Here is a 16,021-nt window from a genome sequence, read left to right as displayed (position 1 = left end):
ACTCCTTTCTTCTCTCTTTTCCCCGCAAAACTGCTCTTGCTCCCTTCAAGGTGACACTTTTCAGGTACATTAATGCATTTAATGAGATAAGTAACTAACTGTCTTGTTTCTTGCTGTTGTGGTGTTCTTATCCCAGGTCAGATCTGCAGCTCTCGTAAGGTTTTCTTCCACACCGATGCTGCGCAGGCAGTTGGTAAAATCCCCATGGATGTCAATGATATGAAAATTGACCTAATGAGCATCAGTGGCCATAAAATCTATGGTCCAAAAGGTATCAATTGATTGTTTTTCTAATGGATTGATGTTTCCAAGCTTGTCTTGGGGTCACTTTGTTTCAGCATGCATTCTGTGAATTGTACAGATAACTTATAAACCCGTCATACTCTTCTTGAATGAATAGAGATTTTCAGTAATCATATAACCAGTCATAGCATGCTTGGATTATATAGTCTAGTATTTTTTTCTTTTTTTTTTTTTCAGTGCAAAAGAGGCAAAATTTTCCAAAGGGCCCTATGACTCGCATGAAGTCTCTGACAGATCACATGAGTGCTAAGGCCTGTGTGTCTCCTTTCTGCCACAGCGTTAATCCATACTCTCTTTCTGCTGTTGGGAAGCAAACAGGTTCCATCAGTGCACAGCATCGCTTCAGAGTGCTCTCTTAACTGATAGTAGTGACTCACTCAACAGCTAGGCAGAATTAAAAGTCTGGTACTACACCTTTCCCATAATCGTACTGTCAGTTCTTGTGCTCTGACAATCATATTTTCCTGTTTGTTAAAATTGATTCTCTCCCCTCAAACAAATGGGAGGAAATGAGAGGCTGTCTGAGTATACAGGGTTAACAATGGAACTAACTAAACACAAAGTGCCCAAAGTAAAACAAAGCAGAAACCGTTTTGTCCAACCCTACTGTTCTAGTGATCTTTGCATTACTTGGGCTGTAGAAAGTGAATTCCTCTGACAGACAGAAATATCATGAAGGGCCCATTCAGGCTTTGCTGCCAAACCTGCAGTGAGCATTTGGATCGTGCCTGCCCACCATCAAACGTGGGGTGGCTGGAAGGCTCACGTGGTGTTAGCTGCTCACGTTCCACAAGGGGCGAAAGTCCAGACAGGGCTGTGTTGTGTTTACTGAGAACTCTAGGGTAACTGGAGCCCCCTGGAGACTCAAAATGCTTTGCTTCATCACTGTTGCCCTGGGAGGGGTCTGGTTCAGGTTCTACCCCTCCTCTTGTTTCACAGGAAATATTTTGTTGCTATTCCACAGCTTCCTCCACTAATACGTGCACTATTTCTGAACACCTTACTACTTCTCCCCTCACCCCGGTGGGACTGGATCCCAGCCACCATCAGGGGGCGAATGGATTTGAGGGAGAAGGATTTTAGAGGGTGAATGGATTTGCAGGAGAAGGTCAGACACACAAATTTAGGTTTGCAGCCAGTGGCCCCACTTGAGTGGCTTAGAAGGAGACTTCAGATAGGCGTGAAGTAGCTCTGATGTTGACAGTATTTCTGTAAAGTCACAGTGTGATAGGGCTAGTATCAGCAATTCAAGAGAACACAAGTATGTCATTCCTTCCACTGATTTAGAAATCCTTAACTCAAATCTCTGAAATAGAGAGGGACTATAGAAGGTGATCATCTCTGAGAACTGTGTCTTAATTTTTCTCCTTTGGCAATTGTCCATATGGATCGCCACTCTTTGGAGTGGAACAAGCTGTACTGACCCTCCAGAAGGTGAAACTGAGAAGCATCGGTGAAAAGTGATTACAGGATGGAACACCCATTTCAGGAGAGCAATCTGGAAGACAAATTTATAGGAGTAAAGCTGTGTGTAAGTGCATGTAGAACTCTAAGATACTGGCCTTGCATAGTCCAGTAATAGAGACCATGCAATTGTAGGACGGGAAGGGACCTCAAGAGGTTACCTGGTCCAGTCCCCTGCATCATGGCAGGACTAAGTATTATCTAGACCATCCCGGACAGGTGTTCATCTAAATTGCTCTTCAAAATCCCCAATGATGGAAATTCCACAACTTCCCTAGGCAATTAATTCCAGTGCTTAACCACCCTGACAGGAAGTTTTTCTTAATGTCCAATCTAAACTGCTCTTGCTGCAATTTAAGCCTATTGAGGATAGGAAAGAAGTAGAGCTTAAGAAGAACAATTTTTCTCACTCCTCCTTGTTACAAATCTTTTATGTACTTGAAGACTGTTATCGTGTCCCCCCAGTCTTCTCTTCTCCAGATTAAACAAACCCAATTTTTTCAATCTTCCCCCATAGATCATGTTATCTAGACCTTTAATCATTTTTGTTGCTCTTCTCTGGACTTTCTCCAATTTGTCCACATCTTTCCTGAAATGTGGCACCCAGAACTGACACAATACTCCCATTGAGACCTAAGCAACGCAGAGTAGTGCCGAATTCCTTCTTCTGTCTTGCTTACAAGACTCCTGCTAATACATTCCAGAATGTTTGCTTTTTTTGCTACAGTGTTACACTGTTGACTCATATTTAGTTTGTGATCCACTATGACCCCCAATCCTTTCCTGCAATACTCCTTTCTAGGCAGTCATTTCCCATTTTGTATGTATGCAGCTGACTGTTCCTCCCTACGTGGAGTACTTTGCATTTGTCCTTATTGAACTTGATCCTGTTTACTTCAGACCATTTCTCCAAATCATTTTGAATATTAATCATATCCTCCAAAGCACTTGCAACCACTCCCAGCTTGGTATTATCCACCAACTTTATAGGTGTACTCTCTATGCCATTATCTAAATCCTTGATTGAGATATTGAACAGAATCAGACCCAGAACTGAGCCCTGCAGGACCCCATTTTATATGCCCTTCCAGCTAGACTGTGAACAGTTTTTCAACCAGTTATGCACCCACCTTATAGTAGCTCCATCTATGTTGTATTTCCCTAGTTTGTTTATGAGAAGGTCATGTGAGACAGTATCAAAAGCCTTAAAGTCAAAATATACCACATCTACTGCTCCATCCTCCCCGCCCTCCGTCTACAAAGCTTGTTAACACATCAAAGAAAGCTATTAGGTTGCTTTAACACAGTTTGTTTTTGACAAATCCATGCTGACTGTTATTTATCACCTTATTATCTCCTAGGTGTTTGCAAACTGATTGCTTAATTATTTGCTCCATAATCTTGCCAGGTACAGAAATTAAGCTGACTGGCTTGTAATTCCCTGGGTTGTCCTTATGCCCCTTTTTTTAGATGGGCACTTTATTTGGCCTTTTCTAGTCCTCTGAAATCTCTTCCATCTTCCATGACTTTTTGAAGAGAATCGTCAATGGCTCAGGTATCTCCTCAGTCAGTTCCTTGAGTATTCTAGGATGGATTTCATCAGGTCCTAGTGACTTGAAGATGTCTAATTTGTCAGTAATTTTTAACTTGTTCTTTCCCTATTTAGCCTCTGATCCTGCCTCTCTTTCACTGGCATTCACTATGTTAGATCTCCAATCGCTACTAACCTTTTTAGGGAAAACTGAAACCAAAAAGGCATTTAGCACATCTGCCATTTCCCCCCCTCATTGAGCAATGGACCTTCCTTGTCCTTAGTCTTCCTCTTGCTTCTAATGTATAATTTGAGCCTCTGGGTGGCTACAGGGTGGAGCCTGACCTCCCTGGGTATGAATGAAAAGCTTGAGGAAAAATTCAGATGGACTAATAGCCTGTTTGAACAGAAACCAGAGACCATTTTAGATGGGAATTTGTTGTTAGAGTGCAGGACTATTTTATCCTTATGGAATGTGGTGTAGGGAGGATCTGCTATCAAATCTGTATCTTGCTAGCTGTGGCTGGTGTTATGAGGAATGCTGTCTTCAGAGAGATGGTACAGACAACAGTTTTGAAAATATTTGTATAATGGTCCCACAGACTTTATGAGAACAAGATGCTGATCCCATAGCAGAGGTTGTGTGTGTGCTGGAGGAAATATATGATGGAAGCCTTTCAGAAATTTGGGTATTGTAAGGGGAATGAAGACTGTCAATTTGTGCATTTGGAGGGTGGGGGGTGGGGGGAGAGAGATGAGATGTAGCCACATACACTTCAAATAGTCTGAATTTTCTTCAGGTACGCTCCAAGACAAAAGCAATGGAGTACCATATCAGATCTACTCTCTCATGAGTTGCCCACATAGAGAATGTCTTCCTTTTTATTAGTGAGTAAGTCTGTCTGGTCTAAAGGCTTCCTGCTTTCCAGTAGTATCTTTTAAACATTAGCAGATTGTTATAATGATCCCAGAAATCCAGAAGCCAAGCTGTTAGCCAGAGAGCATTTAGATTTGGGTGGAGAATATCATCAATCCTGAGACAAGAGACCTGATTGATTGGGGTCCAGGACTTGTGATTCTGACCGCAGTCCCAGGAGGGTCAGAAAACGAAAAACTATCCAGGCTAGTGGCAGCATCCTGGACCCATCCCATCCTGCCTAACTCTGTAAATGTACATAGGACTCCTGACCCCAGTCCAGAAGAAAAAGTGACTGCTGATACTGGGTCCTGTCCCTACAGCAGAACCAGACACACCTGATGCTTTCCTGGTGGCACTGAGATCTAGTTGTGACTTGCCCCAAGTGTGGAATAGGTGATGAAAAGTTGAATCTTTGAGGGGCCACTCATTCTGTTGATTGTAAACTCTGCTCAAGAAGTCTGCCAAGACGTTGCCTTTTGATGAACATGATTTCCTGAGAACTGAAGACACATTGTGGGGCAAATGTGGTCTGTTCAGAAAAAGCTTGGGCCAGGGCTTAGATTCTGTTCCTTGCTCACCAATGGCCTTCCTGTGTAACTTCAGGCAACACAGAGTTGTTGTAGCTGTGTTGGTCCCAGGATATTAGCGAGACAAAGGGCCTTGTGTTTCTATCTTTTATTGGACCAGCTTCTTCAGCTCTATGTAGCTTGAAGTTGGTGCAATAAAAGATAGAAACACAAGGAAGATGAGGTCATAATTGACTTTGGGCAGGGCACTTAACCTTTCTGGGCATAGCTCCTCATCTGTAAAATGCAGATAACACTGCCCCACCTTGCAGGGTGTTTGAAGGATAAATATGTTAAAGATTGCAAGGTGTTCAGACACTGCAGCATTGGAGGCTGGACAAGTACTTTCAATAAACAGATAGAACCAATCAGATGGCAGATGTGTATGCCACTGCCTCTGAGGAAAAATTGTTACTACTGCCATGCTTTGGTGGCAGTGTTTGGTTCTGTGGAAACACAATGGTGGGAAATGCACCAGTCTCCCCTGTGTAAGGCTAGCAGTTTATTCAATGAGGGAAGGGTGGCTCGAGGTGCAAAAGTGTCTTTCAAAACCATCAAATTAGCTCCTTGCAGTGCAGTTCATTTGATGAGCTGCCCCCAAAAACAGAAAGTGAGAGACCCTCTGGAAGGAGTCCTGGCCTGCAGAGTCAAGGAGAGTTCTGCCTCTGGGGATGGAAAGGATTGGATGATGGAGCTAAGGAAGTAAGAATACCTACACACAAAAATCAGCCTAGCAAGACCACTTTTGGAGAAGCAGCCCAAGCAGACTGTACCCACAACAGCATTGGCAACAAAATACTTCTGGTTAACCATATACAGGCATGTGACAAAGTTCCTCCTCTACCTTGGTGAGTCTTGCGCTTATTGGCAGATTTGCTCACCTCAGTGATCTTCCCCACAGTTTGGATCAACTTCTCCTGTGTCTGATAAGGAGTTGGGAGGTTTGGGGGGAACCCGGGCCCACCCGCTACTCTGGGTTCCAGTCCAGGGCCCTGTGGATTGCAGCTGTCTATAGTACCTTGTGTAACAGCTGCGTGACTGCTACACCTCCCTGGGCTACTTCCCCATGGCCTCCTCCAAACACCTTCTTTATCCTCACCACAGGATCTTCCTCCTGGTGTCTGATAACACTTGTACTCCTTAGTCCTCCAGCAGCACACCTTCTCACTCTCAGCTCCTTGTGCCTCTTGCTCCCAGCTCCTCAGATGCACTTCCTCTCCTCTGGCTCCCCCCTCCCTGACTGGAATGAGCTCCTTTTTAAACCCAGGTGCCCTGATTAGCCTGCCTTCATTGGCTGCAGGTGTTCTTATCAGCTTGTCAGCCTGAATTGGTTCTAGCAGGTTCCTGATTACTCTAGTGCAGCCCCTGCTCTGGGCACTCAGGGAACAGAAAACTACTCATCCAGTGACCAGTATATTTGCCCTCTACCAGACTTGTGTATCCCACTGGTCTGGATCTGTCACATATCCCTCCCCCCTGCTGAACACCAAGGGGTTGGGCAGCTTGGGATGTCAGACAGTGCACACATGACAAGCCATTGGCATTACCGTGACGGCTCCCTGCTCTGTGTTGCACACGGAATTGGAAAGGTTGGAGGGATAAGAACCACCTGGTCACCCTTGTGTTCTTCTCCTTGTTCCGCTGCATCCATTGAAGAGGGGCATGCTCGGTCACGAGGACAAATCTGCACCCAAGCAAGTAGTAGCGCAGTGCTTCCATGGCCCATTTTACGGTGCAGCACTCTTTCTCCACCACTGCATATTTTTGTTCCCTTGGAAGGAGTTTCCTACTGAGGTAGAGAATTGGGTGTTCGTCCTCCCCGACCATCTGTGTGCAGGATAAATTTCTTGGTGAAATCAGGGGCTATCAGTACGGGGTTACTGCAGAGGGCAACCATAGGTCTGTGAATGCTTCCTCTGCTGCGTCAGACCATCTCACCAGATCAGGCCTACAGGCTTTCACTAGGTCTGTCAGGGGGCTTGCCCTTGTGCAAAGTGGGGGATAAATTGTCAGTAATACCCCACTACACCTAGGAATGCCTGGACTTGTTTCTTGCGACGTGGTCGGGGCCAATTTTGGATGGCCTCCAACTTGTTCACTTGGGGTTTTACCAGACCTTTTCCCACAATGTAGCCAAGATATTTGGCCTCTGTAAACCCTACAGTGCACTTGGCAGGGTTTACTGTAAGGCCAGCTCGCCTGAAGGTATCAAGGACTGCCTCCACCTTCTCTAGGTGGGTTTCCCAGTCTGGGTTATGAATGACCACATCGTCTAAGTAGGCAGCAGCATAACTGTTATGCAGGCGTAATAGCTTGGCCATGAGGCGCTGGAAAGTAGCTGGGGTCCCATGTAGTCCTAAAGGGAGGACAGTATATTGGAAAAGACCCTCGGGTGTAGAGAACGCAGTCTTTTTTCCTTTGCGTCTTCCGCAAGGGGAATCTGCCAGTACCCTTTTGTAAAGTCTAGGGTAGTCAAGTACCGGGCATTCGCCAGACGATCCACTAGCTCATCTATGCGAGTTATGGGGTACCCGTCGAACTGGGATACTTCATTTAGTTGCCGGAAGTCGTTGCAAAACCTTGTGTGCCATCAGGTTTGGATACCAGCACGATTAGGGCGGATCGCTGACTGTGGGATTCTTCGATGATCCCCAACTCCAGCATTTTTTTACTTCTGCTTTTATTTCCTCCCTTTTGGCCACTGGCACCCGATAGGACCTCATTGTTATTCTGGCCCCAGGGTTCGTGACGATGTGGTGATATCTCGGTTGTTCTACCTGGTTTTGTGGAGAACACATCTTGGTTCCGAACATCATCTCAGACACCTCATTCTTCTGGTCTGGAGTTAAATCGGGAGACACTTTCACCTGTTTGGAAGGCTTGTTTTCCTGGATAGTTATGCATGCCTCTTGTGCATGCCAGGGTTTCAGAAGGTTGATGTGATAAATCTGTTCTTGTTTTCGGCGTTCTGGCTGCCGCACCTTGTAGGTTACTTCCCCCATGGGTTCAGCCACCTCATAGGGCCCCTGCCATTGGGCCAGAAGCTTGCTTTCTGCTGTGGGTACCAACACCATCACCCGATCCCCTGGTTGGAACTGTTGGACTTTTGCCTGGCGATTGTAATAGGTTCTCTGGGCCTCCTGTGCCTTTTCCAAATGGTCCCATTCAATAGGGGTGACCCGGGCTATCCGGTCTTGCATCTGTATTACATGTTCTATTATATTTCTCCCCTCATTGGGTTCTTCTTCCCAAATCTCTTTGGCGATATCTAGTATGCCACGGGGGTGACGTCGAATGGGGAAAAACCCAGTTGAGGCCTGAGGTACCTCCCGGATAGCAAACATAAGGTAGGGCAGTAGGGACGGGAAGGATTGGGACACCTGACTTACCACCTTCCTTATCATAGTCTTGAGGGTTCGGTTAAACCTTTCTACCAACCTATCAGTCTGCAGATGGTAAACTGAAGTTCTCAGGGTATGTATATGGAGCAGCGAACAGAGGTCCTTCATTAGCTTTGACATAAATGGGGTTCCTTGGTCTGTTAATATCTCCTTTGGTAGCCCCACTCGGGCAAAGATCCCCACCAGCTCTTTGGCTATCGTTTTAGAGGCTGTGTTCCGCAGGGGGAGGGCTTCTGGGTAGCAAGGAGCATAGTCCAAAACGGCAAGTATATATTGGTGGCCCCGAGCCGTCTTCTCCACGGGTCCCACTAGTTCCATGGCTATTCGCTCAAAGGGGACCTCTATGATGGGAAGGGATACTAAAGTTGCCCTCAAGTGGGGACGAGGACTGTGCAGCTGACACTCCGGGCAGGACGCACAGTACCTCCGCACTTCATGTACTCCAGGCCAGAAGAACCATCGTAGTACTCATTGCCAGGGTCTTCTCTACCCCCAAATGCCCCCAAAAAAGATGACTATGCGCAAGACTTAATACAGCGTTCTGGTGTTTTTGAGGTACTAAGATCTGCTGTACCTTCTGCCCCTGTACTGGTGCAACCCGGTATAAGAGATTCTTCTTCATTATGAAGTAGGGTCCTGGTCCCTGGGTTCTCCCTTCCATGGGGAGTCCATCTATTTCAGTCACCTCCTTTCTAATATTGTTGTACCTTGGGTCTTCAGCTTGGTCCCCTCCAAAATTTCCTGTTCCGGGGCTAATCTGCCCAAGATCTAGGGGCCCAGTCTCTGTTGCCTCTGCTGGTTCAGAAGCGTTAGGGTGGGGGTCAGACTCAGGTGCTTCTCTCTCCTGGGTGGCCTTCTTTTCAGCTGCTTGGGTCCACCTACCTACGAGAGCGACCCTCTGGCTTTGGGCCAGTATTCGGGTTCCGAAGGCTTTAGCTGCCCTCCTTTCCCTTTTCGACTTTCTACCCTGTTTGGGAATGGAAAATCTGGGGATATTTCAGAGAAGACTGGGGGTTAACAATCTACTGTGGATGCCTCACTAACTTCAGGGTTCCCCTTTTCCTCCAATCCTCCTCCTGGGAGTAAGTCTCTAAACCCTAGGAAGTCCCTCCCTATGAGTACCGGGTTGTAGGAGTTTAGGGACTACACCTGCTGCTACTTCAGTATGTTCCCCTGAATCTCAAGTTTTACTGGGATGGTAGGGTAATAACCAACTGTCCCATGGACGCCGGTTATCCCTGTACGCTTAGCCCGCAGCAGCTGACTACACTGCACAAGCTTCCCCGAGACAAGCGTGATAGCACTCCCCAAATCAACCAGTGTTGTGGTCTCTACCTCGTTTAGCTTTACTGGTCTGGTGTACATATGTGAGGTTAGTGAGACCCCCACAAGGTGGATTAGGGAGCATGGGTCTGCCCAGTTCCCCAGATTACACTGCATAGGCTCCTCAGCATTGGGACACTGTGCAGCTATATGTCCCCACTCCCCGTAGGCATAACATCTGTGTTGAGCCCTAGGCATTCCCTGGTCTCTTGGTTTGGGCAGCCTAACATCATGATCCTCTTCTCCCTGAGTGCTCTGACTCTTTGTGGCTTCTGGTGGGCCTTCAGCCCCTCTCTTTTTCCACCTGTGATCCCCTGGTTGCCCAGTCACCCAAGCTCTAGGGCTCGGTGCTGCTAGTTTAACCCGGGGTACCTCTTCCTTAACTGGTCAGGTCAACTCCCTCGCTGTCCTTCGCCTCTCTACCAGTGCGACAACCTCATCATAGGTGGAGGGTTCGTTCTGGCTTACCCAAGCATGAAGGTCTGGCAGTAGCCCCCTCATGTATCAGTTGATGACCAGAGCCTCTAGTATCTCCTCTGGACTCTGGGATTCCATTGGCAACCACTTTCGTGCGAAATAGATGAGGTCATACAATTGGGACCGCGGGGTTTTGTTTTCCTGGTACCTCCACTCGTGATACCGCTGGGCCGACACTGCAGTTATTACCCAAGATCTGGCCAGGATCTCTGCTTTCAGCTGGGGGTAGTCTGCTGCAGCCTCTTCAGGCAGATCATAGTAGGCCTTCTGGGCCTCCCCACAGAGGAATGGGGCAAGGATGCCTGACCACTGATCTCGAGGCCAGGCCTCCCGTAGGGCTGTCCTCTCAAAGGCCAGAAGATATGCCTCTACATCATCCTCCCGTGTCATTTTCTGCAGCCAATGGCTGGCCCGTATGATCTGCGCCCCATCATGGCCGCAGTTCAGCTCTGTAAGGGTCTTTATCTGGTTTACCAGTTCCCACAACATAGCTCGGTCTTGAGAAGCCTGGTCCATCAGCAGGCGATTAGTCTCTTGTTGCAGCCACACTGCCTCCTGTTGGGCAGCTGCCTGGACACGGGTAGCCTCCTGCTGGGCCGCCATAGCTTGTATCAATGCCCATACTAGGCCATCCATTGTGGTGGGAAAAAAATATTAATGCTCTACCTTTTTTTTAATCACTCTCTTTCTTCTGCCGCGCTGTGCACACCAAAATCCCACCTCTGACACCAGTTGTGACAAAGTTCCTCCTCTACTTTGGTGAGTCCTGCGCTTATTGGCAGATTTGCTCACCTCAGTGATCTTCCTCACAGTCTGGGTCAACTCCTCCTATGTGCGATCAGGAGTTGAGAGGTTTGAGGGGAACCCGGGCCCGCCCTCTACTCCGGGTTCCAGCCCAGGGCCCTGTGGATTGCAGCTGTCTATAGTACCTCCTGTAACAGCTGCATGACAGCTACAACTCCCTGGGCTACTTCCCCATGGCCTCCTCCAAACACCTTCTTTATCTTCACCGCAGGATCTTCCTTCTGGTGTCTGATAACGCTTGTACTCCGTAGTCCTCCAGCAGCACACCCTCTCACTCTCAGCTCCTTGTGCCTCTTGCTCCCAGCTCCTCACACACACTTCCTCTCCTCTGGCTCTCCCGCTCCCTGACTGGAGTGAGCTCCTTTTTAAATCCATGTGCCCTGATTAGCCTGCCTTGATTGGCCGCAGGTGTTCTAATCAGCCTGTCTGCCTGAATTGGTTCTAGCAGGTTCCTGATTACTCTAGTGCAGCCCCTGCTCTGGTCACTCAGGGAACAGAAAACTATTCAGCCAGTGACCAGTATATTTGCCCTCTACCAGACTCCTGTAACCTACTGGCCTGGGTATGTCACAGCAGTAACATCCAAAAGTGGGGAAATGATTAAGGTAGCACTGGGGACACTGTGCTATGAGCACACTGAACCTTTTGTTGCCAAAGCAAACTGGGGAAAGGTTGAGACCTCTCCCTCTCAGACACTCAGAACCATGCAGGAGGGGACAGTTGTCTGGGGGAGGACTAGCTTCGGTGCACACTGGTTTCTGGAAGATTCTGAGTTCATACACCTGTGGGTGCTTCTTTCTCTCTCTCTCTCTCCTCCCCCCCACCCCGACAGGGATCCAGATGAGCAGTTCTCGAAGGAGAAGGAGGTGGTCTCTTTCAGTGCTGGTATCCTTTGTGGTAATTTCAAAAGTGTCTATGTCCTGAACACGCCCAACTTCTTTGTTTGTTTTCAAGGGGTTGGTGCCATCTATGTTCGCCGTCGGCCCCGGGTGAGGTTGGAACCTTTACAGAGTGGGGGAGGCCAGGAGAGAGGAATGCGATCTGGGACTGTGCCTACACCTTTAGCAGTTGGCCTTGGGGCAGCGTGTGAAGTGTCTCAACAAGAGATGGAGGTATATGGAGATCAATTCTGTCTCATGTTCCTATATAATAGTACATGACGTGTTCTTAGATTCTTTCCTGCCCATCATGCATGGGCTGCAATGAATCTTTCCATTGGCCCCTTTAATGGGACCACATTTCACTCCAAAGAAGTCCTTTTCCAGCGTGTACACCTGCAAGACTGGCAGGCTGGATTCCGATTCTCACTGTTGAGACTGAAGATTAAAGTGATTCTTCTGATGTAGATTTGAGTGAGCCCCTTGAAGTCTTCCCTGCAGACATTTCTGGGGGATTGGAAGGTGATCTTGAAACCACTTCTGCTTTAGACTAGTTTCAATCTATTGGTTTTCTGCAACAGTGTTGCAGACAAAATAACCCAGAGGTTTTTTTTATATAAGCCAAGTGGATTTATATGAACATATAACATAGTCGCAGGAAATCTGTCCATGGAGCCCAAGCCCATTCCAGCCAGGCGACGATTAGTCGTCTGAGCTGTGTAGTCTATGGAAGCTCTGTTGGAGGCCATGCTCCTGCAGAATTGTATGTTCTGCAGTCTCAGCTCTGATTGCTCGTCTAGTTCTGCAGAATGTATAATCACCACATGCCCAGGGCATGCCTACCAGAACCTGCAGTCAAACCTCTCAATAGTCAAGCCTGCCAATGTACAGTACATGTGACTCAAATGTGGGGCATATGACTGAAATGTGGAATTACTCCCTGCTCTGGCCCCTCGGGGGAACGCTTGCCCTTCTCCCTGGAGGGGGTTTTCCCCATTAAACTAAGACTGCCCCCTGGCACAAAGTATTGCTGTCCTCCACTAAATGAAATGAAATGTATCCTGGGTTTACCTTTGCTGGCTCCTTTGCTGCTGGTGGTGCCCTTCTGGCATCCAGAACGCTCCTAGCTGCTACTGCTTTGGTTCACCCCATTTCAAGGAGCAGAGAGGGGCCTCTGAGGGAGAGACCCAAGAGCAGCTTGAACTGATATTTTTGCAAGAGGGGAGGTGGGCATGGAGTAGCCCCCAATTCTTTGTTCTGCCTGTGAAGAGCATGGCGGCTCAGGCCCTGCTCCACTCCTTCCTCTCCCTGGGGGACACGTATAGACTCCACTGTGCTCCATCAAAAACAGTTAGCTTCTGCACCACCTGGTCCCTCCCTCCAAGGTCCCTCTGCTCCTTTACGGGAGAGATTGGCAAGTGGTAGGGGAAGAGGGGCCTAACAAGTGCAAAGTTTGTGATTGAAGTAGAACAGCAGAAGCCATCTGCCCTGAATGCAGAGGGATCCACCTAATGCGGAGTGCTTGAGAGGTCTGCCTGTGGTGCAGATAGGCTTTGCCAGAACCAGAGTTCTCTCCCCTCCTCCCAGTGTACATCTCTGGTTCAAAATAACCAATAGGCTGCTCATGCTATCCACATCTGATGGAAGGATCTGCTTCTTCAAAGCTTATAAACCCTATGTGAGTCATTGCCAGAGAACTTGAGAGAGTCAGTAAAATTGTCCATGGTCTGGAAGGAAAATCCATAGTATGCAACTGTCTATAATAGGGGTTGTCTATCACTGCAATCTGAATTCTCTAACTCTGTAATCAATCCGTCACATTTTCCAGAAATAATCAAAAAGCCCAGTCCTCAGTGAGGACAACAAGGTGGACTAATTTTGGAGTTTCTGTGCCAAGTCATTTTTATGGTAGATGTTCCAAAAAAAACTAGAAATACTTTTCAAAAATTAAACACTTAATAGTTTTCAAATTGTTTTACCTGACCAACAGCTTGTTAGATTACCCACATGCTTGTCAGAGGAACACATGTAAGAAATGTTGGGTGGGTTGATATCATACCAAAGCCGTGCCTAGAGCGCTGTCCTGCAGCGCGGCATGATAGATGTGCCTGTCTGTTTCCCTTCTTCAGAGTCCCCAGAACTCCACAGGACATTTTCTTGACTCACTAATACCCTGCTTGGGGTGAGTTTATTATAAGCATAGTACAAAATAGTCCTTAAAAAAAAGTCCTCCAATGTAATCCGTTTATCACCTCCATGCATGTAGTCCTAAGTATCTCATATCCTCTAATCCATCAACATAGCACATACCATTCTCCAGCATCTTCTACCACACCCAAACTCTTCTCTGGGCCTCTCCTGCCCTTTTACCAGGACAGCCACCCCAGCCCTTCCAGATGGACTGCAGCCCTGATTTTCCCAGGGGGATCCCCAAGAGCCTGTCTGTTGGGAGGTCATCCCTCACTCCTGCTGGCCCTCAACTGTCTTTTTCTCCAGTATGGAGACTTCACAGGTAAACCCCCACTGCTCCTCTGCCTTCAGTCCTCTCTGGCCCTCTGCTTCAGCTTTCTGACTTGGGGAAGATTAGCAGGCAAACCGCACTGCTGCTCTTCAGCCTTCTCACAGGAGCCACCTACAGCCTCATAGCTATGGCAGCTCTCACTTGTTTGAACTGAATCTTGGTGTGCCCCAGGTGCCAGTTTATAAACCCAATTAGGAGGCAGCTGATGAATCAAGTGCACTGATCTCTTCTCTATTAAAAGGCCATTGCCATCCTATCACAGTTAATTATGCTGAAGTTGAAGGGCATATATCCCACATGGTCAGTTTCCTGAAATTTCAAGGGATATGCCTTGGAGGACCGTGGTCCTTCCAGTCATACTGTAGTTTCTAGACAATCAGCAATTCTCTTATTGCTGAATCCAGCAAGCAGGTCTTCAGAAAGAGAACTAGGTGCACATAACTCAGTGTGGATAGCCCCCTAGCTGCCATAGTGAGGCGGACATCTCCGTTATGCAATGGGCATTTCTGACCATAGCAAAACAGGAGCGCTCTGTCATACTGCAGACTACTCTGTCACTTTAACCATTATCTAAAGAGTTCTAATATTGAAACTCAAACCTTTTGTGTTTATATGAAAGGTCACTTGATAGTTCTTATGGGTAAAGTTTTCTTAACTGATAATTTGGTTTGTTTTGGGCAGCAGGCTGAGCTAGCAAATACCAAACTGTTAACTCAAAGAATTGCTTTAAAAAGGGTACCAGAGATGAGACTTTTAAAAAATAAGTCGTGTGTGTGGTTGGTAAAGGAGGGAGAGTTGAACCCATCAGCCATTTATTAGACTGATCTCTCTCTTGCTTTCTTTTGTTAGTATGACTATAAGCGAATCTCTGTATTGGCGGACCGACTCGTTACAAAAATAATGACTGAAATTCCAGATGTGGTTATGAATGGAGACCCAGAGCATCACTATCCAGGTATTAGCAGAATCTCGTATTTCTCTGGTTACAGAATCCACCCCTTCCTGCAAACTCTGCTTTTTCTGTTATTTTGTGAATAGAAGTTTTTAACCCATCTGGTTGAGATGAAAACGTTCTAGAAGGTCCCTTAATGTGAACCAATACAGTGATGATTTCCTAAGTTTGCAGGCAGCCTCATGCTGTATGTCTGAGAGCTAGGAACTGCCCCACTCATCTCAATGATGTGTTGATGCTCAGCCCTAATAATAGAACCTTAAAAGGATAGGTTGAAACTTTCACTGCTGCTCATTTTAACAGACATGTCTGGCTAGTTGTCTGGATGCAGTGGTGGTGATATGGGATGGAGGGACTGGTTGCTTTGTGAGTGGTTAGTGAAGCCATGACCCTGTTCTGTCTCTCTGGTTCTTGGCTGGCTGGTTTTTGCTCACGTGCTCAGGGTCTAACTCTTTGCCATATGTGGGATCAGGAAGGAATTTGTCCCAGGACAGACTGGCTGTCACTTGGATTTTTTTCACCTTCCTCTGCAACATGTGGATGCCGGTCACGTGTCAGAATTATCTGAGTATATCTCACTTAATGCCTGCCTTTGGAGGGGCCTCAGGCACTGGGGCACCTCAGTCCCTCCTGTTCTCTGCCTGTGGCACCTCGGTCCCTCCTGTTCTCTGCCTGTGGCACATAGTAGTCTAGGCTTCTATAGGTGGGCATACTTGGGTCTCATTTTTGTTGTTGGGTTTAGTGTGGGGGTGGTGTTGGTGGTCTGTGATCTACAAGAGGTCGGACTAGTTCTGGTGATCCCTCTGGCTTTGCCAGACATCTTGTTGCCCCTGATGCTTTTATAGAAGTATTTTGTTCTCTTGTAACAGCTTCCCCTGTGCA

The 16,021-nt window shown here is 47.3% G+C and overlaps 1 protein-coding gene across 3 annotated transcripts in view; it reads left to right on the top strand.

Annotated features, from left to right (window-relative positions):
* Positions 1 to 16,021, top strand: part of NFS1 (NFS1 cysteine desulfurase) — a 35,826-nt gene that overhangs the window by 12,398 nt on the left and 7,407 nt on the right. For all 3 annotated transcript variants that reach the window (XM_050918632.1, XM_050918633.1, XM_050918634.1), the window contains 3 exons: positions 137 to 271; positions 11,743 to 11,900; positions 15,037 to 15,142. In XM_050918632.1, the coding sequence (XP_050774589.1) occupies positions 137 to 271; positions 11,743 to 11,900; positions 15,037 to 15,142 (399 nt within the window). The remainder of the gene's footprint in view (positions 1 to 136; positions 272 to 11,742; positions 11,901 to 15,036; positions 15,143 to 16,021) is intronic.

The sequence above is a fragment of the Gopherus flavomarginatus genome, chromosome 11 (genome assembly GCF_025201925.1).
Source record: "Gopherus flavomarginatus isolate rGopFla2 chromosome 11, rGopFla2.mat.asm, whole genome shotgun sequence".
Lineage (NCBI taxonomy): Eukaryota > Metazoa > Chordata > Testudines > Testudinidae > Gopherus > Gopherus flavomarginatus.
The sequence above is the reverse complement of the archived record's forward strand: the minus strand, read 5'-3'. Positions and strand labels throughout refer to the sequence as shown.